Source organism: Elephas maximus, chromosome 23 (genome assembly GCF_024166365.1).
Source record: "Elephas maximus indicus isolate mEleMax1 chromosome 23, mEleMax1 primary haplotype, whole genome shotgun sequence".
Taxonomy (NCBI): Eukaryota; Metazoa; Chordata; class Mammalia; order Proboscidea; family Elephantidae; genus Elephas; species Elephas maximus.
Genome location: NC_064841.1, coordinates 55,631,318 through 55,657,507, shown reverse-complemented (window position 1 = coordinate 55,657,507; position 26,190 = coordinate 55,631,318). Strand labels below are relative to the sequence as shown.

Here is a 26,190-nt window from a genome sequence, read left to right as displayed (position 1 = left end):
GTTTGAACAATTCTCTTATTACTTGCCTTCCTGTCCATTTGAAAGTTACATACTTACACCATTTATTCCCTCTTTTATTGTTCTGGCGTTGTTGTCATTTACAGATGGACCTCTCTGGTTCCTTGTTGTAAATCTTTTGTTTTGTCCTTGAGAGTTCATTATCTAAGTTAGTATCTGGCTGATGCTGTCTTGCATACTACATTGAGATTGTTGTCTGGTTTTGTTGGTTCTCTAACCACAGGACTCCCTTTAATAATTCTGGTAGGTTTGGTTTGGTTTTTATATATTTCTATAATTTTTGTTTATCTGGAAATATTCTAATTTCAACATCATATTTGAGTGAGAGTTTTGCAGGATATATTCTTGATTGGCAGGTTTTTTCTTTCAAGATTTTATATATGTCATCACATTGCCTTCTTGCCTGCGTGGTTTTTGCCGAGTAATCAGAGCTTAGCCTTATTGTTTCCACTTTGTTTGTGACTTTTCATTTTTCTTGAGCTGCTCTCAGGATTCTTTCTTTGTCTTTGGTTTTAGCAAGTGTGATGACAATATGTCTTGGTGATTTTCTTTTGGGGGTCTATCCTATATAGGGCTCATTGAGCTTCTTGGATGGTCAGCTTTTCATCCTTCATGATATTAGGAAGTTTTCTGTAAGCAGAAATTCAGTGATCCTCTCTATGTTTGCCATTTTCTCTCCCTATTCTGAAACTCTGATCACACACAAATTTTTGCTTTCAATTGTATTCCACATCATTCTCAGGGCTTCTTTATTCTTTTCTCTGATTTTCCCTCAGACAAAAGGGTATCCAAGGATTTGTCTTCGATTTTGCTGATCCTGTCTTTTATTATTTCAAATTTGCTCCTCAAACCTTCTATTGCACTATTTCTGAAATCTTGTTTATCTTTTGGATTTCTAATTGCTGTTTTTGTATGATTTCTACTTGTTTGTTTATTTTGACATTTTGTTCCTGTATAGTTTTCCTGAATTCTTCCATTGTTTTGTCTGTGTTTTCCCTGATTTTATCTGTATTTCCCATAATTTTGTCTGTTTTTTCCTTATTTTTGTCTGTGTTTTCCTTCATCTCTTGGAGAGCCCTGAATTTTAGAGTGTTGAATTCCCTATCAGGTAGCTCCAATGCTTTTTCTTCTACCAGATGGTCATCTGATGTTTTATTTTGGTCACTTTCTGGAACTATCCTGTTCTGTTTTTTTAATATGTTTTGATATTTTCTGCTGCCTTTGGAGATTAATAAATAAATAAATAAACTATTTTCTTTTTTTTTTTTTTGGAGATTCAGGAATTATTTTCTTCATTTATTGATTGTAGATTTGTTTATTTCATCCTCCTTTTTGTTTTATTTGGTTATGTCTGGACATGCAGGCTGGGCGTGCTTTGTTGCTAGCTTATATGTCACCCTGATACTTTTCACCACCTTGTTCAGGTTGGCAGGGCCGGTTACTCAGCTAATGGCTCAGCAGGGCAGGTCCAGGAGTGGGGGAGGAGTGGAGGTGGGTTGTTTGCGGCACATACTGGGGCCAGAAGGGTGGGACTGGAGGGCAGTGCAGGGCAGGTTTGGTGGTCCATGCCTTTGCTGCTCGGGGGTGTGGTGTTAGGCACACAGTGCAGGCAGGCAAGAGGGAAGAGAGAGAATGTGATGTGTGGATTGGGTGCTCTGTCTCCTGTTGGGAGTTCCATGAAGCTGCCTTCCTGTATTCCCTGTCTACTGTCCTTGGTGGGTGAGGTCCAAGATGGTGAGTCCATGCCATGCTAACTGGTTGGGGACCTCCACTCCATAGCTCTCCTTATTCTCTGTTCTCTGTCCGTTTCTTATTCCATTCAGTGCTTGGTTGAGATATTTATCCCTTCAATTGACACTTAGAATTCCAGGATTGATATTTGTATCTGTCTTACTTAGTTTTTCAAGTCTTCGCTGCAGAGGGATGGCATGGTGGTTCTGTCTGTAGTGCCATATTGGCTTTGTCTCCGCCTACATAGGCTACTTTTAAGTAGTATTATCTTACTTGTGGGTTTTAACCTAAGATCTGAGGAGGTTCATCCAATGGCTCCATTGACAGAAATCAGGGAGTGGGAAATTTTTATCTTTCCTAACCTCTAGCTAAAATTTAGCAATTCTTTCAATTATGAATGTAGGCACCAAACCATAGCAATTTTAGCAATACTTGTGATGTTGTCACCAATAGAAATTACAGATATTTTTCACATTACAGTACAGTTTTTGCTGATATCTTGAAATATCACTTACACTTGTCATTACTTCAAAGCAGTGCTGGTTTTTAGACCTATCACTAGTTGTGCTAATTCATGTGTTAGTAACTAATCACATGTATTAGTATATTGCAATATTTTAATAATTATATTTCAAAATACAGCGAACCCTATGACAGTCAGAACTCGGTGGGGTTGCCTTGTTTTTCCAGGTCTTGCAAGTTTTCCACCTTTGACAGGTTTTCTATTGCTCTCTATCAGTGGAAAATATTTGAGTTTTCCTTTTTGACAGGAACCTGCCTTACACAGGTTCTGGCTTTCATAGGTTTTACTGTGATTCATTTACTTTATAACCATATTTCTTTTCTTTTATGCATTTAAAAATGTGATTCTGAGATGAGATTCCATCTCACTCCAACAAGGCTGGCACTAATCCAAAAAACACAAAATAATAAATGTTGCAGAGGCTGTGGAGAGATTGGAACACTTCTACACTGCTGGTGGGAATGTAAAATGGTACAACCACTTTGGAAATCGATCTGGCATTTCCTTAAAAAGCTAGAAATAGAACTACCATATGACCCAGCAATCCCACTCCTTGGAGTATATCCTAGAGAAATAAGAGCCTTTATACGAACAGATATATGCACACCCATGTTTATTGCAGCATTGTTTACAATAGCAAAAAGATGGAAGCAACCAAGGTGCCCATCAACAGACGAGTGGATAAATGAATTATGGTATATTCACACAATGAAATACTACGCATTGATAAAGAACAATGATGAATCTGTGAAACATTTCATAACATGGAGGAACCTGGAAGGCAGTATGCTGAGTAAAATTATTCAGATGCGAAAGGACAAATATTGTATAAGCCCACTATTATAAAATTTGAGAAAAGGTTTAAACTGAGAAGAACACATTCTTTTGTGGTTACGAGAAGGGGGAGGGAGGGAGGGTGGGAGAGGGTTATTTACTGATTAGATAGTAGATAGGTGAAGGGAAGGACAACACTCAATACAGGGGAGGTCAGCACAACTGGACTGAACCAAAAGCAAAGAAGTTTCCTGAATAAACTGAATACTTCGAAGGTCAGCGGAGCAAGGGCGGGGTTTGGGGACTATGGCTTCAGGGGACATCTAAATCAATTGGCAAAATGATTTCTATTAAGAAAACATTCTGCATCCCACTTTGAAGTGTGGTGTCTGGGGTCTTAAACACTAACAAGCGGCCATCTAAGATGCATCAATTGGTCTCAATCCACCTGGATCAAAGGAGAATGAAGAACACCAAGGTCACAAGGTAATTACGAACCCAAGAGACAGAAAGAGCCGCAAGAACTAGAGACTACATCATCCTGAGACCAGAAGAACTAGATGGTACCTGGCCACAACCAATGACTGCCCTGACAGGGAGCACAACAGAGAACCCCTGAGGGAGCAGGAGAACAGTGGGATGCAGACCCCAAATTCTCATAAAAAGACCAGACTTAATGGTCTGACTAAGACTAGAAGAATCCCGGTGGTCATGGTCCCCAAACCTTCTGTTGGCCCAGGACAGAAACCATTCCTGAAGCCAACTCAGCAGACATGGATTGGACTGGACAGTGGGTTGGAGAGAGATGCTGATGAGGAGTGAGCTACTTGCATCAGGTGGACACTTGAGACTATGTTGGCATCTCCTGTCTGGAGGGGAGATGGGAGGGTAGAGGGGGTTAGAAATTGGCAAAACAGTCATAAAAGGAGACATTAGGGGGAGAGTAAGTGGGAGTATGTAGTAAGGCGTATATAAGTTTATATGTGAGAGACTGACTTGATTTCTAACTTTCACTTAAAGCACAATAAAAATTATTTTAAAAAAACAAAATTTGATTCTGAGAAGAGGTCTATAGGTTTCACCAATTTTTCTAAGAGGGTCCAGTGCCCCATAAACGTTCTGAGCTTCTGATGACTGTCACTCGCTCCGCACACTCCATTTGCTCCCTCCAATTAGTTGTACTTCTAAGGGATATATGAAGCCTAGCCTCCTCCAGCTATGGAGTCCCCAGGTAGTGCAAATGGTTAATGCTCTCTGCTGCTAACCAAAAGGTTGGTGGTTCAAATCCACCTGGAGGTACCTTGGAGGAAAGGCCTGTCATTCTACCTACAAAAACTCAGGCAATGAAAACCCTCTGCAGCACAGTTCTACTCTGACACACATGGGGTCACCACGAGTCAGTTGACTTGATGGCACCTGGTACTGGAAAAAGTCTGCTGTAAAAATGCACACCATGGATGCAGTATTGTAGAGTGGGAAGACTGAGATTTTGAAATCAGACCAGATTGTAAAATGGGCTCCTTCTCTTTCTTGTCATATTAACTTGGGCAAGTAATTTTATTTATTTTCACCCCAAGGTAAATATGACTAATGGTACTTACTCAGTGGTTGTGAAGACTGACGTATCTGGGACAGGTCTGGCATGCAGTAAGCATTCCAAAATCTATTTTCATTACTCCCCAGTACTCTACATCATTGACTGTGAAGATGTTTTCCCTTGTGACCTCTAGCTCTCTCATTGTGCCTAAATTCTCCATGGTGTGTAGGATTCTGGTTTCCTGGAAAAATCTGGCAGGTTTGATTATTTTATCAGTATGCGTCTTCAGGATACCTTTAGCTCCTTTGGAGTGAAGTCTCTCTAATTTTTTTCCAAATCTTCATAAAGCGTCTTTAATTTCCTTGCCTAAAATATTTTCTTCTGAATTACTCTGATGTTTGACCCCATATACTTAGGTATTTTAGGCCAGGCTTTTAAAGGGGTATGTGTGAAATCAAATTATTTTGTGGAAGCCTTTTTTTCCCCGTTAACAGTTTTCTTTCACTGTGGTCTCAAAAAAATTTTTGGAAGTGCCTAACTGGAGGTGAGAGATCTTGGCTTTTTTACTTTTGTAGAAAGAAATCTTGTATAAGAAAAAAAAAACACCAACTAGGGAAAGTTCTTTAAAAGTGATACTGAGAAGCAAGAGTTAAAAGGGCAGGGACTCCTCGGCAAAGTCTGTTTACAAGAGTTTATAACTTGGGCGTGAATTGGTTATTCAAGCATATAGAGCCCTGAATTTATCTGAAGCTTAGACTGCCAGATTGTGAAAGAACCTGGACTAGGCGTGTATCCCTGCTTGCTTGTAGTGTTTTAAAGGCAAAGACGAATCTTTAGAAAACATGGACGCGGTCACCTGCTTGTTCCTTCAGTGTGTCTGTGGCCAGCCGCTGCCCGTAGCACATTCTGAGGTAGGCTGTTGGCATTGTTGGAGAGGGTCGTTTGTTGGTGTGTGCTTGTATATTTAAAAAAAAAAAAAAAACAGTTGCCATGGAGTCAATTCTGACTCATGGTGACCCCATTTGTGTCAGAGAACTATGCTGCATAGGATTTTCAAGGGCTGATTTTCCAGAAGTAGATCGCCAGGCCCTTCTTTCGAGGTACCTCGGGGTGGACTCGAACCTACACACTTACAGTTAACAGCCAATCATATTAACTGTTGGGAACACCCAGGGACTCCTTGTACCTTTTAGAGGTTGTGCTTTCTCTTCCTCCATATTCTGATGGAACTGTATACATAAATACTTTTAAGTAGAATTGCAGTTTTTATTTATGCTCACCAGTGCAGGAACAATAGGTGACAACTGAGGCCTAAGGTGTGGAAGTGAATTATCCTGTCCACGCTATGTCCCCTCTTTGTATAATTTCCTTGCTGTGAGCACAGCTTTACCCAGTTTAGACCATTTCCTGGAGTGTATTTTGGTCCTTAGAGGATTTGTTACCTGAACAACTAGGACAACTTCTTGTATTCCTAAACCCATTTCCTTATTTTTAGTGTCAGTGAGGAAAGGCAGGCTGCATGTTGCCTAAGGGCAGAAACAAACAACTAAGCAATCACAAAACTGCATGTGGATAGTGAGCAGTTAGACGACTCCTTGCCTGTAATTTTGTTGTGCTTCTCTTTTCCAGCATGTCATTTGTACATCTTTTTTTTCACAGGGTAGTAATATAAATGGTTTTGTTCTTACTGTTTACTTAAGTTGTCTGTGCCATTTAATTTAGCAATTTATTTAAACTACCCATTATAGTCTGTTTTTCAGATGTGATGCAGAAAGTTATATGAACTTCTCTGTGATTTCTTTCCTCTGTTCCCTTAATGGCGATTTGAATTTAAAATAGCGTTCAAGGCAGTGAGAGTTGGTAAAAAGCAGGGTAGGTGGAGTTTGCTAGGATCTGTGCTGTGCTTTCTTTTCAGCAGAGGTGACATGGTATAGTGGAAAACCTTCTGGACTGGAAATTACAAGAGCTCCATTTCAGTGTCACCTGTTGCCGCTACTTGGCTGTGTGAGACTGGGCAAGTCACTGAACTTCTCTAGGTCTGAGTTTCCCTTATTTGAAAGAAGAAGGGGTTGCAGTAGAGTATCTGTACATCCCTTCCTGCATCCTTGGCACTTTATCACATTCTTGATGAGATGTGATCTTGGGAAATTCTAGGCATACCTGACTGGAAATTATGAGACCTGCCATTTCAAGTCTCTGTTGCTACTAAATGATAAGAGCGAGGCTTCTTGGGCCACCACCATTTTGTTTTCAGGTTAAGGAGCCTCCCTGGCCTGCGCCTTTGCCTGCCCGGTACACCTGACTCAAGGCTCCCCTGCTCTAGTCTCATACTCTGACTTCTCAAGTTCAATGACTGATTTTCCAGACATAGATCACCAGGCCTTTCTTCCAAGGTGCCTCTGGGTGGGTTTGAACCTCCAACCTTTCAGTTAGTAGCCGTGCACATTAAACTTTTGCACCACCCAGAGTCTCCCTTTTATGTATTTGATGGAACTGTATAAATATTTAAGGTAGCATCACAGTTAGCTTTTATTTATGCTCACTTGTGCAAGAACAGCTTCTCACGATGCCCTTGCCCTGACATCCTTTTTTGTCTTGGTTTTAAAAGCCACTGATAGAAATGGAAGAACTGAAGTCATCTAGCCGTGACTGGCAAGCATGCTGTGATGGCATGCCACAGACTCCCCCTTGCACCATCCCTGCTTTATCTCTGCAACAGCTGTATCTTGTCTGCTGAGATAGAGGTTTATTCCTGGCTCTGGTTATTCTATGGCATAGCTTTTTAAGAGCAATCATTAACGACAGCTGATAAGGGCTATCTCACCCTTGTCTCATTTCATCCTCACGGGGACTTATTATCCCCCATGAACAATCACGGAACCGGGTACCCAGGGTTAAACAACTTGTATGAGTTTACAAATCTAGCAAGCGGCGGAGCCAGATTTGGCAGAGCCAGTTCCAAAGCTCATGGTCCCCCTCCCCACCACCCCCCCCCCCCCCGCAAGTACATCACGCTGCCTCTGAAGAAGAGATTTGGAAAATTAGAAGGTATTGCCAATTTAGAATCATAGACTCCTGAGAGCTGTGGGATTGTCTAGTCTGGAACCTGAGGTCCAGAAAGGTTGTGACTTGTCCAAGATCACACACCTCACCCGACCTAGTTCTTTGACCCCTACCCATCACCCCGCTCCCTGGAGCCCCAGAGCCTGATCAAAGTGATCATCTCGGGTTGGATCCTAACAGCGCTGAACTTAATCTTACAGCACGTTCTATTTTTAAGTAGCTCACATTATTGAGAGAAAATGGCCTAAGAGTAGCAATGTAGATAGCATTACACATTCATTTCTTCTACTGGCAGTCCTGCCTCTCCTCGGGCTATTGTTGTAGATATTTTGGGAGACGCCTGCCACAGCTCATTTAATTAACAATGGTGTTCGTTTTCTTAATGTCTCTTGTCATAGCTCTTCAGTGGTCAACAAGCATCAGTTTAAATCGTGGTATCTAATTCATGTCAAATGAAGGTTAGATTTGCTTATTTTAATCCATGCTTTAATTGTGTCCTCACTTTCTATTACATAAATAACTTTTTTTTAATAGGCTAGTAAACCAAGAATGCCTTGAGGAAGGACCGAGAAGGTGGGAGGGGATGCATAGTTTGTGCTTGTTTAATACCCTCCTGAATATCTGAGCTCACCTAACTTGTTCACATTTGAAAAAGGTGGTTACTGATGAGCACTGGCGGAGAGCCTCGGCACAGAATGAAGAAAAGGCAGAGGCACAGAGGATTCCGAGGAGGAGATGGGGTTCTGGTAAGAGGTCAAGACCCAGACCCCTCTCGGACTATGGCCAGTCAGCAAGCCGAAGTCTGTCTATCCCTGAAGACTCTGTTGCTGTAGACGCCCAGAAAATGGACTTTGTGGATGGTGAGCACCAGCCGGGCATGGTGCCCACTGATGCAGCTCCCCTGGGCTTCCCTAAAGGAAGCCGGAGAAGAAGGCCCATTTCCGTGATAGGTGGCGTCAGCTTCTATGGGAACAACCCGGCAGAGGAGATAGAGACCCTTCTAACTCAAGTAAGATCTGGTGTGCTTCCACCAAAGCCAGCAAAACTCCTTGAGGGTCCTGCTTCTGTTCTGCTGCGGCACACTCAGCGGGACGCTGCTTTTCCTTCTCTCTGTCTTCCCCTGGTATGCTGCTGTCAACTCTCAACCTTTGCTTCCTGACTTTGTGTGAAAACATGCATGAGTAAAACTAACCACCTGACCTTTGGATGGGTGCTAACCCACTTTTACTAACCTTCTTTCTTTCCTGGCATCACAAAAAAAACACGTGAAACTAGTTTGTTGTTTGTTTTTAAATAACCTGAGATTTTTAAAAAGAGAAGGGTACCAGGTCATAGTTTCCTGAAGGAAGAAATTCTTGAAGGAGAATGTATCATCCACTGGTGGAATGTAAAGATAAGAAGAAATCTATTTTTCTTTAGGAGATAGGAAATAACTTAGAAAAAAAATCATTTCCTTAGTCTTTACTTTTCAATTGCAACTTTGCAACCTTAATCTATTTGACCGTAGATTAAAATCTTACTATTGGTCCCTTAGCATGTTTTATAAATCAACGTGTCAATCAAGTACCCAGTGAGCATGTTGAGGATACAAAACATTGAAAGGCCTTGTGGGGGAGGAGTTTGTACTTGCTTGGTGAGGTGGATACCCAGGCCATGATTAAGAGTTCATAAAACAGTATATGAGGAAGTGTCCAATCTCATGTTAAAATCCTGTCAGCTCTTGTCATAAATAGCCTGTAAAATTCTCTTAAAAGGGAAGTTCTGTATTAGTCTTAATATTGGATTGTATGACATACTCCCTGTAAATCCCAGCACAATGCCTTGTTTATAGCAAGCACTCAAAAGGTCCTCCTTTACCAAATTGGGTTGAATTAAATTCTTAATGTAAAAAAAAAAAATTAAGTTGAAGAATACCATGAAATATTTAAGAGCTTTTGGTTGTTTAAGATGCTCCACATTGCTAGGTAGGAAATATTTCTGAGCGAAATCGAATTCTAACCTATTTTAGCTCAAAACACAGCATAGGGAAGAAATTCTAAGCACTTACAAATTATTCCATGTCAGAGCATCAAAGAGGTGTGTAGTAAAATAATTTTCTGCAACATAACCGAACTTAGGGAGCTGGGTGGAAAGATAGGAAAAACATAAGGAAAGCGTGAAGAGACTTGGGCTTTGCCATATAGTTATCAGGATAGTTGATATGGAAAATCAAAACAGCGTATAGATGGTTCTAAGGAGACCAGGATAAATTTGTAGGAAACCAAGTCTTCTTTGAAAGGAGCTCAGTTGTCATGGTGACTTAGCTAAACAATAATTGCCTTTAGTTCCACAAATGACTATCGAGTTCCTGCATGTGCTAGTATCTGTGCAGAGGGTTTGCAGGGGTGAAGAGATGAGGCAGGATAAGCGCGTGGGCCCACAGCCGGGTCCCTCTGGCTGGTGAGAGCTTCTGCCTCAGTCTTTGCTTCCTTTGGTGATTGTTCCTTGAAAGGCATCTTCCTCATCCTCTGACACTGTCTGTGTGAGAACTCTGCCACTTCCTTAAGTTACTGTTCCTCTTCTGAGACTTTTTGCTTTTACCTGGTGTGACCTTCTGGTATGACCTCCTGGTATGTAGCTGACAAATATGATAAAAGTGATGCTATGAGGTAAGAGCCAGTGGGTTCATGATGATTTTTTAAATGTTTAGGCTGATTCATTGCAGCTGATCCTTGGTGCAGCCTGAGGCTTACATGGTTTGGAGGAACCATCTCAGCTGTGAGTGGCTTTGAGGCGAGACCTCTGAGCACCTCACAGCTGCGTGTGATCTTCTTGCAGGAGCTGTGACTTCCTGGCATCTCCTCACAGCTCTTTGATTTCCTCTTGCAGCCCGCCACCAGGCCTCCGGTGCCAGCTCACCAGGTGCCACCGTACAAAGCTGTTTCGGCCCGGTTCCGTCCGTTCACGTTTTCCCAAAGCACCCCCATTGGGCTGGATCGAGTGGGACGCCGACGCCAGATGAGAGCATCCAACAGTAAGTCTCACGTGCCCTCCGAGCAGAGGCCTGCCTTTGCTTTTCCCCTGAAAAGCAGGCGCATGGGTGATTGCGCCGTCTCGGCCTCTCTCTGGGCTGGAGCTTCTGCTCCTTTGCCTGATGGTGAAGCAGGGCTCATCCTGCTCCCATATGTTTATGAATATCGTCTGGTCACCTGTTACCTCCTGTCCAGGAGTGTGCTCTCTGGGCCGTCACAGGGACCCGAGTGTGAGGAGTTTGCTTTTCTTCTGGTATCTACATTCCTCAGTTCTTACAGGTGGAAATTCAAATGGGAATGGAGTCCTAAGGACTCACCCTCATCTTTTTGAAGCTCTTTTCTGGGTTATTTGAAATTCACCAACACTGTTTTGAACACCAAAGTACAGTTTATATAATATAGTAGTTAATATGCTATCATACTGTTTTTTCAAATTGTTGTCACATTGGCCCCGACTCATGGTGACCCCATGTGTGTCAGAGTAGAACTGTGTGCTGCCATAGGGTTTTCAGTGGCTGAATTTTTGGAAATAAATCACCAAACCTTTCTTCTGAGATGCCTTCGGGTGAACGGGAACCACCAAGCTTTCGGTTAGCAGCTGAATGCTTGACTGCTTGCACCACCCAGCTACGCCATCATAGTGTTTACCCAATAAATACATGTTTATTTGAATTAACATAAAATTCATAAAAAATGAAGTCTTCCCCTACGTTAATGTTCACTTCAATGCCAGTCAGTGAGGTGAGTGATGGCACAGCCAGGCATATACTCAGTGAGACTAGTAAGAGCTGATGTTTACTGAGCACATACCGTGTGCCAGACACTATCCTATGTGCTCTAGTGTATTAACACATTTATTCACTGTAGATACTATTATTATTCTCAAGGAGCCCTGGTGGCACAGTGGTTAAAGCACTTGGCTGCTAACTGAAAGATCAGCAGTTCTAACCACCAGCCGCTTCTCAGAAGAAAGATGTGGCAGCCTGCGTCTGTAAAGATTGCAGCCTTGAAAACTCCATGGGTCAGTTCTACTCTGTCCTATAGGGCGGCTATGAGTTGGAATTGACTTGATGGCAACGGGTATTATTATCCTTATTCTACAGATAAAAAAGCCTAAGCGTAAAGAAGTAAACTGTCACTCACTCAGGAAGCAGCAGAAATATGATCTGAACCTACAGTCAAATGGAGTTTTAGTCCGAAGGTCATGCTTAAACCAAGGGACTGTAATGACCCTTTAAAGAAGCATGGCAAATTACTAATCTTCAGCTGCTGCCTGTACTGCCTGACTTTTATGAATATAGTGTGGTGGTCAAGGAGGGTGATGAGCTGGGCATTAGGAGTCTAATGCCCAGCTCTAACTGGCTGTGTGGGCAAGTTTGCCACATAATGGTAGCAACTCCAATCATAAGAGTGGATTGATTCAGATAGTGTAGTTTCAAGAGGATTGGAAGGGCTGAGAATGTCACTTTGAGAACATTTAAATTTAGAGGGTGAACTTACATGAAATATCTAAGACAGGGAAGTATATAAAAACCAAAGTTCATTAGTGGTTCCCAGGGGCCGGTGGGAGAAAGGGGGAAAGGGGGACTCATTGCTTAGGGGACACTAAGCTTCTGTTAAAGGTGATGGGAAAATTTGGAAGTGGATAATGGTAATGGCTGAACAACATGACAAACGTAACTAATGTCACTGAACTGTACACATGGAGAGTGTTGAAGTAGCAAATGTTTTGTTACATATATATTTACCACGTTATGGATTGAATTGTGTCTCCCAAAATTATGTGTTGTAAATCTAACCTCTGTGCCTGTGGTTATAATCCTGTCTGGGAATGGGTTGTCTTCATTATGTTAATGAAGTAGGATTAGGATGTACCGTGAGTCAATCTCTTTTGAGATATAAAAGAGATTAAACGCAAGTTGGCAAGCAGAGGCAGAGGAAGAGAGATGCCAAGTCACATAAATATCACCCAAGAGCAGAAGCGCAAAAGAGACAAGGACCTTCCCCCATAGCGGACAGAGAAAGCCTTCCCCTAGAGCCGGCACTCTAACTTTGGACTTCTAATCTCCTAAACTGTGAGAACATAAATTTCTATTTGTTAAAGCCACCCACTTGTGGTATTTCTGTTATAGCAGCACTAGATAACTACAACGCCATAAATTAAAAAAATTAGAGGGTGAGAAGAAGAGGAGAAGACCGTAGACAACGACTGGTCAGAGAAGTAAAAGAAAAAAAAGGATGTAGCATCACTGAAGCTGACGGAAGTCTTAAAGACAGGTTGAAGAGCAGGAAGATTCAGAAAGGGCCAACAATCACGGTGGCAGGAAGGTCACTGATGACCTCTGACCTAGCAGCAGTTGGGGAGGAGAGGCCCAGGGAGTGGGCATGGAGAGCCAGACAGGGTTGTGAGAGGTCAATTAGTGATGGATAATGAGGAAATGTGACCGCCTCTGGTGTGTTTACATGGCTTCTAACTCACTTCCACACACCTTAATAAGAGGAGTCAAAGTTACACTATTTTGTCAAGCAGGACATAATGGGAAAGAGAAATTAGATAGCAGCTAAAGGTTGAGGAAACTTGTAAACATCTCAAATCCAACAAATCCAAAAGAGAGAGATCCTATTACTCCTGAATTAAGCCCATGGCCCACCTGTTCCTGATGGCTTTGTCTTCCTCCCAGATGAGCAGGCTGCAAACCTTGGGATCAGAACCTGTGTCCAAAGAGTCAATTTTTGTCCTCCAGGGTCCCTGGCTTCTCAAGTTCATTGACCCTTTCTCTAACCATGTCTCCAATCACTTCCTTATGCCAGTCTTCCATACACACTCTTGTCAAAGTTATTTTTCATGTTCAGCTTGTGCTAGGTTCTTTACTTTCAAGCTCTCCCCGTCACCAGTGGAATAAGGTCCAAGCTCCTTAGATTGGTGTGCAGGCTTTTTCTGCGACCCCAGTCTAACTTTCCATCTGTCTTCCCCACTTCTCCTGCCAGACGTTACCATTCAGGCTTCCCTTTGTCAGCCATAGTCTCTCACACTCTCTTTGCCTCTGCTTACTCCCTCTGATTAGAATTCCCTTCCTTCCCTTCACCATATGTCAAAATTCTTCCTAGTCAGAGTTCTGTGAAACTCAGAGTAAATTCATTATAATTCTTCTGCGGTTTGGCTGTATGTTTCATGTTCACCTTCTTTGGTCTAATAATCGACTTCTGATGATGCATCTTGAGAAAGTTATCCAAAAGAAGAAAAAAGCTATATGTGCAAGACGTTCTTCACAGAGTTATTTGTGATAGCAAAAAGTTGAAGCAATCTAAATGCCCACTTACTGTGGAATGGTTGGTTGAATTGTTATATGGGAGACTACTTCAAACAGTTTATAACATGTAACTAAAGAAAAAATGACTACTTTAAGTGAGTAAATGCATGAAACAAAATCACATGTATACCATGATTGCAACTGTATACAATATGTACACATATGGTCAAAGATATAAAAAGAATATGCAAAAATGAAAATAGCGTCATTAGGGTGGTAGGAACGGAGACAGTTTCTCCTCCCAGCTCCATGCACTATGTACAGGCCCTCATTCCATGCTTTCTGTAACACTGTTTTTTGATGTGAGGGTGTTGTGGTTCTTTGGTTGAGAAGCAACAAAAGCTAACTCTGGCTAGCTTGAATGAAAAGGGAATTTCTTGGAGGGGTGTCAGTGGCTCTCAGAATTGGTGGGATGGCTGAGGAACCAGGCTAGTAAGTAGACAGCAATCAAGGTTGTTCCTGGGAGCCAAGGAACTACAGGAAAGGCCATGTAGCAACAAGGAGTGGTCCTGGTGCCCTCCCTGGCACCACGTGTGGATGAATACCTGTCCTTCTAGCCGTCTGTCACTTGAGTCCAAATACCAGAATAGAGGATTCTATTCTCCAAGCTTAGGTGCCTGCAGGGACCCATTGACTTCTATATCAGGAGGCAGGCACCTGAATTGCCTGTTCACTCAGGCTGGATACCCATGAGACATTGGTGGTTCAGTAGTAGAATTCTCGTCTTCCGTGCAGGAGACCTGGGTTAATTCCTAGCCAGTGCATCTCAGGCGCAGCTACCACCTGTCTGGCAGTGGAGGCTTGTGTGTTGAGGTAATGCTATACAGGTTTCAGTGGAGTTTCCAGACTAAGACGCACTAGGAGGAAAGGGCTGGTGAGCCCCTTCCAAAAATCAGCCAACGAAAACCCTGTGGTCCAAGCCACAACTATTCTTGAGGATGGCACAGGACAGACTGGCGTTCAGTGCTTCATGTCGCTGTGAGTAGGGGGCCAACTAGACGGCAACTTAGAACAAGAAGGCTGAACACATTGGAGGAAAGGTAATTCTCCCAAGTGGAATCGAGGTGCTGTGAGAAATTGAGACATATTCTGGACAGGTATTATGTTCATTCATTCATTTATTCATCCAGTAAACATTTACTGAGTGCTTACTGTGTGCCAGGTGAGAACAGTGAACAAAATGACGTCCTTCACTCAGGGACTTAGATTTTAGTGAGAGGATGCAAGGAATAAATCAACAAGTAACTGTTCAACATGTTAGGTAGTACGATAAAGAAAAATACAGCAGAGCAGAGGGCACTAATTTCCAAAAGAGCGTCATTCTAATATGAAACAACTCTTCTATGTATGGTGCCCTGGTGGCGCAGTGGTTAAGAGCTCAGCTGCTAACCAAAAGGTTGGCAGTTTGAATCCACCAGCTGCTCCTTGGAAACCCTGTGGTCTTCTCTGTCCTATTGGATTGCTGTGAGTCAGAATCAACTCAAGGGTTTGCTTTTTGTTTTGTTTTTAATTCCGTGTATAATTGAAAACCCTTTCATTCCTTCCCGGAAGGGACACACCCCAAAGGCTGATCAATTACTGCAAACATCTCCAAGTCTAGACCTCCAAGTAAGGTCCAGTCCTCCTCCAGTTCTGTTGCAGTGCCTTTTAAATTTTTATCACCTGAGGGAAATTTAAGCATCACCCTATTATCACAGGTAGAAGGAAAGGAAAAGGAAATAGAAAATAAATACTTTGGTTTATGTATTTTAATGTTAAACCGGTTTTTGTTGAGTCGAGTGGATTCTGTCTCATGGTGACCCCATGTGTGTCAGAGTAGAAACTCCATAGAATTTTCAGTGGCCAATTTGGGGAAAGTACATCATCAGGTGTTTCTTTTGAGGTGCCTCGAACCACCAGCCTTTCGGTTAATAGCCCAGTGTGTTAACTGCACCACCTGTGACATCAAAAAAGGAAATTTCTCTCCTGTCTTTGGTTGCAGGGCTATAGGTGGGGTTGTTAACTTTGCTTCTCCAGTTCCCATTGTGTGTTGTCCTTGCCTCTGCCCAGCACCTTACCTGGTAGGGTTCTTTGCTGGGTAGGGTGGCCCAAACCTTCTCCCCTTAGGCTTCTGAGCTGTTAGTGGGCCTGCTTGCTTAGAGTTGCCATGGTCTCCTTTCTTCCATCCTATTAGTTAGTAAAAAATACCTTGTCAGTCTACAAAACTTTATGGAGCATCATTTATGAGCTGGGCACTGTTGTTACCATTTGGAATACAGCAGAGGGTATGGCATAACAAAAATATACACTCTAGCATTCAGACAGATTAAACAAGTCAATCACTAGGACCATCTCAGGCACTGACGATTACCGTGGGGAGGGAGAGAGAATACTTCTAAAGAGCAGACATCTGAAAGATGAGTAGGAGACGGCTGTGTGAAGATCTAAGGGAGGACAGGTCCACACAGAAGGGGTGTCACATGCCCAAAGATAGGAAGGAACACAGTGTGCCTGAGCTTCCGAGAGGATGCCAGTGCCTGCAGCCAAGAGAACCAGGGAGGAGAAGAGGACCTTGCAGTCAGAGCCGTAGGTTATGGCCAGGTTATTGCAGGTCATGATAACGAGTTTGAGTTATTCAAAGTATAAGAGAAGCCATTTTCAGCACAGGAATGATACATTCTGATTTATGCTTTAGAGAGGAAGGACAGTTTAGGGCAAAGGCAGAGGAAGTGAGACTCATTAGAAGACTGTTGCGTTAGTCCAGGGACTGCAGAGACCATAAAAGGCACCATGTTTCCCTTGGGTGCGCATTTTCTCAGTGGCGTGAGGAGGCTAAAATGGCCACGCTTAGTTGTAATTCAGTGGGACCATTATCATCAAACTCTAGTGGAAGTACTTCTCTCTTGGCAGACTTTATCAGTCAGGTTTCTCCAGAGAAACAGTATGCGTGTGTGTGTGTGTGCCAGTCTGTCTGTCCCTGGGTGATGCAGATGGTTGTTTGACTACTAACCCAAAGGTCAGCAGCTGAACCTACTCGGAAGCTCTTTGGAAGAAAGGCCTGGTGATCTCCTTTCGAAAAATCAGCCATTGAAAACCCTATGGAATACAGTTCTGTTCTGAAACACGTGGGGACACCAGGAGTTGGAACGGCGGCTACAGCAACTGGCTTGGTTTATATATATGTATAAAAAATGAAAGAGAGATGGACTGATTTTAAGGAATTTACACAATTGCAGGGGCTGGCAAGTTTGCAATCTGTAAAGCAGTCTGGTAGAGTAGAAACTCAGCAGAAGTTGGCACCTCAGTCTTGAGATAGAGTTTCTTCTTCTCCGGGAAACCACGATTTCTGCTCTTAGCTCCCTCCAACTGATTGGATGAGGCCCACCCACATAATCTCATTTAATTATAAGTCAACTGATTGTAGGTGTCAAGCACATCTACAAATACCTTTATAGTAACACCTAGATTAATGTTTGATTAAATGGCTTGCCTAAGAAGATGACACATAAAACTAACTATCCCAGGGACTAAAATCAGTTTTGACAGAGCATAGTTACTGAGTGGGAAGCAAACATTTTGCAAGTTGATTATTAAATAATCACATGAAGTTACCTCCTGGTTCACCCTTTGTTTCAGGACACACATATTTTGGTGAGGGCGAACATCACCATATTAGTCACAGATTTCAACCACGTACCCCATACAGGTCAGCATCTTAACTTCAAGATCTGTCTTCAGACTGACTCCATAATTTTGCTTTCAATAGGCTATTATTCTTCTCCATGTGGTAACATGATTCTGGATGATGGTGTGATAAAACCAGTGAAACTTAGGGCACTGGCCTACATTTTTTCCATTGTGGAGTTCTTTGGGTAGGAACAATATTGTGTGAAATACCATGACAGTGTGTAAGGCCTTCAGTGGGATTGCAGCAGAGTTCTGACAGTCAAGAAAAAGAAATCCCAATCTAAAATGAGTGTGTCTTTCAGTAAGGACAAATTATTGACCTCTTTGTATGAAAAGCATCTGCTGTGGATTGAATTGTGTCCCCCCAAAATGTGTGCTGAAATCTTAACCCCAATACCGATAGATGTAATCCTGTTTGGGAATAGGATTTTTTGTGTTAATGAGGTCGTATCATTGTAGGAGGTGTCTTAAGACAATCTCTTTTGAGATATAAAAAGAGCAGATTAGGCGTAGGACCAAGCTGGAATGGGCAAAAGATAGATGCATCGTGGAGATCTCCAAGGAGTGCCAAGAAGAAGCTGAAACAAGGATTTCTGTCTTGAGCAGACAGAAAGACCCTTCCTCCAGAGCCAGTAATCCAAATTTGGACTTCTAGCTTCCTAAACTGTGAGAAAATAAATTTCTGTTTGTTAAAGCCATCCACTTCTGGTATTTCTTTTTAGCAGAACTTGGAAATTGAGACAGGTCCATTGTCATCAGCTTTCCACAAGTAGCTGTTTGGGTCCTTCAAGGAGCCATGTTTGCTGAGGAGAAGCCCGTGTGGGTTAAAGAGGCTCTGCATCCATTTCTGCCACCATGGCCAAGTTTTTTCATGGACCTACTGAGCAAGCATCAAGATGAAAGGAGATTGTTTGGCATCTGCAGAGTGAGACATAATGTCCACATGATTATTAAGAAGCCTCGTTTGCTATGGGATTCACATGGGATACAGTTTTTCATGCTTTGAGTCTATTCAGGTATATCCAATCACAGCCCTTCCCCAAGTTGATCTGTTACCCATTTTGTTCTTTCAGATTCCCCCAAGCCATTCAGCCAAGCCTTTTGCTCCAAATCGCGAATTCACATAGTCTGAAACCTTACTTGGGCCACCTCTCCTTTCAGTCAGAGGGGGTTAGGAAAAACTGTGCATAAATTTTACCTCTGGGAGATTTCCCTTCCCTAGGGGCACAGTTACCCAGGTAAATGGTGCAAGATGCCTTTGGGGAAGAGTAGGAGGAAAAGTTGTAATAGCAGAATGACCCCAAGGCTACTGGCCTCGCCTTCATCCTAGAGGCTCTGAGTCTGAGAACTGATATAGGTTTGGAAACTGAGTGGGGGCTGGTGATTCTCTGTCATGGTGGTGGCTCAAGATCTGATTTGGAGATTTTCTATTACACAAATCAAGGAATCCCTTGGTGGAGTTACTATAAGTTTTGTAAAGCAATATTGATTGGTGGGCCCTGCTCCCTATGACAGCAGCTGTGCCCACTTTCCCTGCGACAAACAGTCCTGCCCCTTCTGTCACCACAGCAGCTTCCTACCTCCATTGAGATGGGGGCCTCATTGCAACACATACATCTTTCTCCCTTGGAGTGGCTGGTGGGTTGAAACTGCCCGTCTCTTGGTTACCAGCCAAGCACGTCACTGCTGCGCCAGCAAGGCTCCTGCTAGAGAGACTGGCCAGCAAATTGCTTACAAAAGTTGCTGCCACTCCCATCATCTGGTTTGGGAGAGAGGTGCTCATATATGATAGACTGGCTGCAGAATTTCTGTCTCCTAGTCTGTGAATTCCTTCCAAGGGATTCCTAGCCTCGCACCCCAGCAGAGTGCTAGAATGACACCCAGCTTTTCTGCTAGAATGACACCCAGCTTTTCCGCTAGAATGACACCCAGCTTCTTGAGCTCAGGTACAGAATGCCAGAGCTCTTGTGTCACCCAAATTGAAAAATTTGGTTTAATCTAAATGTAATATGTGAACTTTGGATCCTGATACCAACAAAAAAGCTGTCAAAAGATAGTTTTGAGAAAACGGAGGAAATTTTGACATGGACTAAATGGAAATTACTGTTAGTTTTGTTAGTTATGATACTGAGTAATTTTTAAGTCATTATTTTCCTTATTTGTTTTCTGGATGAAATTATATATATGAATTATATGAAATTTACTCTACAATACTCCCCCCAAAAAGCTGATGAGAAATAGTTGAAACAAAATTGCTAAAATATTGACAATTGTGGATGCGTATGTGGGGTTTATTATATTAATTTTTCTACTTTTGCGTTTATTTGGAAGTTTCTACGATAAACCAAAAAACCAAACTTGATGCCTCGAGTCATAGAGAACTTGTAGGGCAGAGTAGAACTGTCTCATAGGGTTTCCAAGGAGTGGCTGGTGGATTTGAACTGCTAACCTTTTGGTTAGCAGCCATAGCTCTTAACCACTTTGCCACAAGGGCTCCTTGTATGATAAAAACTTTTTAAAAATAATAAAAGTATGTTTTCTCCTCCCTGATCAGTGCTCTCAAAAATCCCCCAAATGAAGAGGAGCTGCCCACAACTAAATTATTCTCAAAATATGGAGAATTTGAGCATCGGGAATTTAGGGTTTTTTTGGTTTTTTTTTTTGTTGTTGTTTTTAAGAAATGAAGACCTGCTTCTTCTAGGTGAAGGCAGGGTCTCCCTTCTGAGAACTACCACAGCGCTTTGCTATGCTGCCTGTAGTTTTGCTTTATTTAGAGTACTTGTCTTATCTCTGTATAGAAAGGCCACATGAAACATCCTCGGTAATGTTTATTGACTGCCAGGTATGGTATTTAAATGGTAGAGTCAGGATAATGAATCATAGTGGCAGTTATGAGTTTATAAAAAAAATTTTTTTTTTTTTTTATAAAGTTCATGTGTGGAAGGTTGCCAGCTCCACATGTAATAGTGTTACTGGTGATGGTGTTTATGGCCCTTTCTTTCCCCTGGGTCCAGGGGTGGCTTACCCAGTAAGCAAGGTAAACATGAATTTACTAATCTGTACCAAACAATTTCACATGGGCTTAACAGAGGCTTCACCACGTGAGAAATTGTTCACAACATATTAGTAAGTAAGCACAAGTAAGCCCATGCTTACCTTGCTTACGGGGTCATCCACCCCTGTCAGGGACTGTAAATTTGGAAAGAGGCTTTGATTCTGTAGGAAGGTGCTGTGGGGTTGGGAGAGAGACAGATGCCAGCCATACCTAGAAGCAGAATCTTCGATGTGCTGAAAAAGTGTGAAATTGTTCCCTGTAGATAATCCACTTACCTTGCCTGTTGGATAATCCTCCCTGCCTGGGTCCTGGTTCTTAGGAAATGTGCCTAAGCTGTTAAACAACTTTCTGGGAATTAACTTTCTACATTTTGTTTTCTTCTTATATGAAGCTTTTTTCTCACATCCAAGGCAATTTATTCCATCACAGCCTAATTTTCCTCATTCTTACTTTGAGTTACTCCCTCCCTTAATTAGTCTGTACGCTTTAATTGGAAGTGAAATATGATCACTTTTCAAAATTGTTTCCATGTGCCCACTCACCCTTCCCTTTCTAGTCATCCCATTCATCAAGTTCAGATTAATTTGCTCTTGTGAGAAACCAAGTGATTATCTTCATTATCTCCCCAGAAAGAAGAATATCCAGTTTCTTTAGCTATTGCATTTGAGTGGGATCCTTCTGGGTCGCAAGCAGAGGACTAAAGTATGCCCATGCACTGGAATCGTTAGATTTGGCTGTACTATTAAAAAATAAAAGCAAAAAAGTCTGTGTATTATATTAAAAGAGTAGCACTTATACTGTTGTCCTTTAAAAAATCACTTATATGAGAGAAATGATCAAGAATTACTTTAAAACAAAGATGAGAAGGTAAGGGGGCAGGGAAACTGGATTACAGGAAACATCCAGAATGGAAATACCGAGACTGTTCACACATTCTGAAGAGTGTAACCAATGTCACTGAGCAACTTGTGTAAAAATTGCTGAATGGGAGCCTAAACTGCTGTGTAAACATTCACTGAAAACACAATAAAATATTATTTAAAAACAAAAAAAGTAGCTGTTTAGTTAACCAATACTACTTTGTTGCCAGACAACAAAGGAAAGAAAATGACAAATTAGGTACAATAATAACTAAGTATAAAAATTAGGTTAAATGCTTTTCTCTTCTGAGGGGGTACAAACATGGTGAATTGACTTGGTTAGACTTTTTTTAAAAAATTCAGACAAATAATTGCTTAATTTGCTTTTAAAAAAATAGAAATTAAAAACCAATATTTTTATTTCTTTTGAATAGAGTCACTTTTTGCAAGCTAGGAAGAAGAATGAAACAGCCAGTCTAGCCCTCCGGTGACTTAGGCCGTGTCTTTCCATCTCCAGCAGAGTGGTGTGGTAATACATCAGTGTGCTAACTGTGGTGTTGGTAAACTCCAAATCATAAGCACTTGTGTGTATCTTTCATTAGGAGACAACCAGACATCCAGTCCTTAAAGGCATGCCATGATAAAGAACATCGTCATCTGCAAAGGACAGAATAACCCAGAAAGTATGCTGGCCAACTTCTCTGTGAAACATCAGAGCTGGCCAAGGATTGGTGAATGGAGGATACTAGCTAAATTCTGAAAACCTGTTCTGAGGTTTTAAAAATCCCTGGTTCTCCTGTCAATAAGAAACCAAGTTAAAAAAAATATGTATAAACAGATGCATTCAAACTGATACTTGATTTCACCAAGACCGCTAGAATAAGAAGAGGTAGGTGTGGGGTATAAGATACTTAAAAATTTTCAAAGCAAATTACTCAATAATAAGAAATCAGACATACTGCCTTTTTACCACAAGAACACACTGACCGTGGGGACTATTTTAAAGAAAACTTCAACTCTAAAAATGTTGGTGGGTGGCAACACTTTCCACCACAGAATAACTTCCTGCTTTCCCGTACAATCGATCTTGCTTTTCCTGCACTATATATCGACCTGGAAAAACTTGTCAGGAGCCTTTACCAGGGCGCAGGAATGAAAAATAGAGCAGGTCCTAGTTAGCGAACGTAGCCAGAGTTTTGCTAAACATCAACAAACCACCCTTAAGCACAGATTTCCGCTGGTTTCTGCCCGATGCCTTAAAGCTTGACTTCTACCGCCTGGCTTCTCCTTGGCTGAGGAGTAGCCCGGTAGCCTTTGGAAGCGCAGTAGGCGGGGCGCAGCTGGAAAACCGAAGGCAGGAACGCCAGGACTCCTCCCCTTTGCTAATAAATGCCATGTGTAGGCATTTCTTAAAGTGAGAGCCAGCGCGGCCAGCATCTGTCCTGGAGGTGCTCGACTGTGTCACCTGGCTGGGGGTGGAACGCCGCGGCATCCCACCGCCATGTGGACACCTGCGCCAAGACTTCGCGCAGGGACCTGGCCGCAGGGGCCCGGCCCCACCCGACTGCCGCCCTGCCCTCTCGCCAGCCCTTCATTTGTTTTCCTACACAGATGTAAGGTTGGTTTGTCTAAAGAAAAAAGAAGTTCCAAGGTATTTTCCATTGCCTTTGAGGCACAGTAGTTTCAAAATACAATTTCGGCTTAACTTGAATACATTCTCTTCACGTCTGGAATTCTCATTATTTCACTTCGATTTCATTCCGAAGTGTATCCGTCCAGAAACGGAAAACATTCACTTATTTATGTATTTATTATTATTATGAGTTTGGCTGCTAACCAAAAGATTGGCAGTTCGAAACCGCCAGCTGCTCCTTGGAAAGTGTATGGGGCAGTTCTGCTTTGGCCTGTAGGGTTGCTACGAGTCAGAATCGACTTGCCGGTGACAGGTTTGGTTTGGGTTTGGTTTCTTAAGAACTAGGAGCTCTAGGCCGTTCAAACCCCCCAGGAGAGAGATTGGTGGTTTGCTTCTGTAAAGATTAAAAGCCATTGTCATGGAGTCAGTTCCGCCTCATAGCAACCCTAAAGCCTTGGAAACCCTCTGGGGCAGTTCTACTCGGTCCTGTAAGGTTGCTGTGAGTCGGAATCCACTCAATGGCAGTGGACTTGGGTTTTTTGTTTTGTTTTGTTTTTATTAAGGCACTAAGTATGGGTTGATAAAGCAAGTATATTCAATATTAGTATGAAGTTTATAACCAGGAAATCATTGGGAAATCCTGTTGGTGGTGTATGCCATCTACTCGATTCTGACTCATAACAACCCTATAGGACAGAGTAGAAATGCCCAAAGGGATTTCTAGGCTGCATTCATCATGGGAGCTGATCACCAGGTCTTTTCTCCCACAGAGCCACTGGTGAGTTTGAACTGCCAGCCTTTCAGATTAGCAGCTGAGCGCTTAACCATTGTGCCACCAGGGCTCCCCAGGAAAATGCTACTTGATATGCAGTTAGGACATAATCGAACAGTATGATTTCAGGAAGTGTCCAGTGTGCTACGAAACCTTTCCAAGTTGGGTTTTAATTGTGCTCTTGGTTTACGAGATACTTCATACTGATTCACTTAACAAATGTATGTTATGTCCCGATCACATGCAAGACAACTGAACTAGTAGCTGGCAGTGTAATCATGAGTAAGCTGAGATTGTTCTCATAGGACTTCCAGTGTCGTATGATGCAGACCGGGAAAGTAACCTTACAGCGGGATACGTGTAAATGGAGCACTCAGATCTGGGGAGTCCCAAGACTTTCTGAGGAATGACATCAAAGTTGAGACTTGAAGGATGGATGGGAGTTAGATTAGGTTGCCTGTTAGGTGGAGGGCATATTCCAGGGGGAGGGAACAGCATTTGCAAAAGGCTGGAGGCCAGAAAGAGGAGAGACCATTTGAGTGACCCAGAGTAGAGTAGCGGACAAAAATTCTCTTATCAGGTTAAAGATGTCCTTCCTTCTGAAAGCATGCAGGCTGGTGTACACAGCATGCTGACTGCTGGCTTTAGTAGGTGCCATATGTCTACTGAGCTCACCAGTTGAGTTGTATCCTTACCAGGAACTAATGGCATAACCCCAAGCCTGCTTGTGGCAGTTGTATTTATTGTTGTAGTTATGGAGCTTTTTTAAATATATACAAATGGAGTATCAATATGAGACCGAAAAGAGACTTGCACGTATGGAAACTAAATTGAATTCTTTGGAAGGACTCAGTAAAGGTGTGATGCTAAAAAATGTTTTCTGTCAAATTAGATGAGAGCAGACAGCTGCAAAAAAAAAAATGAAAAAAGTCTAGGAATCTACTCGTATTACTTCACATATGTCTATGGGTATTGCTATACTTTAAACAAACAAGCTGGAAATCATATTTGGTGATGGCCTATGCAAGAAATAAGGGGCAAAGTTCCAGCCAGATGGTATACACCAAGAGCCTTGATCCTACATCATAAGAAAGGAAAATAATGTTACTTTTCAGTTAAACTGTATATGGTATGAATGTATGTATCATCTTTTATGATCAGGATTTTTGGCCTTCCCGATTATATCTGGCGCAAACACCGAACTGCTAGCCATAAGGTTGGCGATTCGAACTTGCCCAGGGGCACCTAGGAAGGCAGGGCTGGCAGTCTCCTTCCAAAAGGTCGTAGCCTTGAAAACCCTATGGAGCAGCTCTACTCGGCACACACAGGTTCGCCATGAGTCAGGATAAACTTGTCAGCAACTAACAACAACAGGAGGAAGATCACTGTAGGTCAGCATGGCTCAAGCCAAGGCAAGTGGAAGGGGTAGACTAGAGATCCAGCTACTACATGTCAAAAGGAGCCTGGGCCATCAGGGCCCAGTGTTCAGGGGATTAGGCTTTATCCTGGGTGCAAAAAGGCATCACTGAACGGTTTTAAGTGAACTGATGTGATCAGAGGTCACTGGCTAGATTGTGGAGCCACCAAGAGACGAGAGTCACTTACATAATATAAGCCAGTGGCGACAGATCCTAGACTAAGAAAATGGCAGTCATGCTAGAGAAATGAACAACTTTGAGGTCAGGGTAATCGTTTCATTGTTTTGGGCGAGGGGGTGGTTGGCGATGACACCCAGCTACCTGAACAGCTGGTTGGGTCAGAGCATAGGAGAAGAGCGCAGTATTGGGGGGAGCTGGGTTCAGTTGCTGAGCTTGTGGGACATCTAAGTGGGGATGTTGTCACCAGGCAGATGGTTATAAGGGTCTGCTGTTCAAGAGGGAGATCCAGCCTGAAGGTGAAGATTTGAATAATCATCAGCAAACGGAGGATTCTTAAAGCCCTAGTAAATGTTATCATCTAGGCTGCATGTGTGAAAAACAAGAAAGGAAGAGGATCTTGGGCAGCAGCCTGGGGATCAGCAGCGTTTGGGACCAGAAAAAGAAGAGAAACCCACAAAGACAGTAGAAAAGGAGGAGCCAGAGAGGTGCATGGAAAACCAGGAGCCCCTGGTGTCAGGTACCAAAGGAGGACAGGGCTTCGAGGAGGTAGTGGCTAACGGTTTGAGATGGCCAAGTCTCAAGTTAGATACAGACTGAAACCTATCCATTGATTGACGGCAAGGAAGAGTTTGGTGACC

The 26,190-nt window shown here is 42.6% G+C and overlaps 1 protein-coding gene across 9 annotated transcripts in view; it reads left to right on the top strand.

The window, feature by feature from the left end:
- SPATA13 (spermatogenesis associated 13) overlaps positions 1 to 26,190 on the top strand; it is a 207,974-nt gene that overhangs the window by 99,244 nt on the left and 82,540 nt on the right. For all 9 annotated transcript variants that reach the window (XM_049867142.1, XM_049867143.1, XM_049867145.1 and 6 more), the window contains 2 exons: positions 8,302 to 8,655; positions 10,515 to 10,659. In XM_049867142.1, coding sequence (XP_049723099.1) covers positions 8,302 to 8,655; positions 10,515 to 10,659 — 499 coding nt within the window. The remainder of the gene's footprint in view (positions 1 to 8,301; positions 8,656 to 10,514; positions 10,660 to 26,190) is intronic.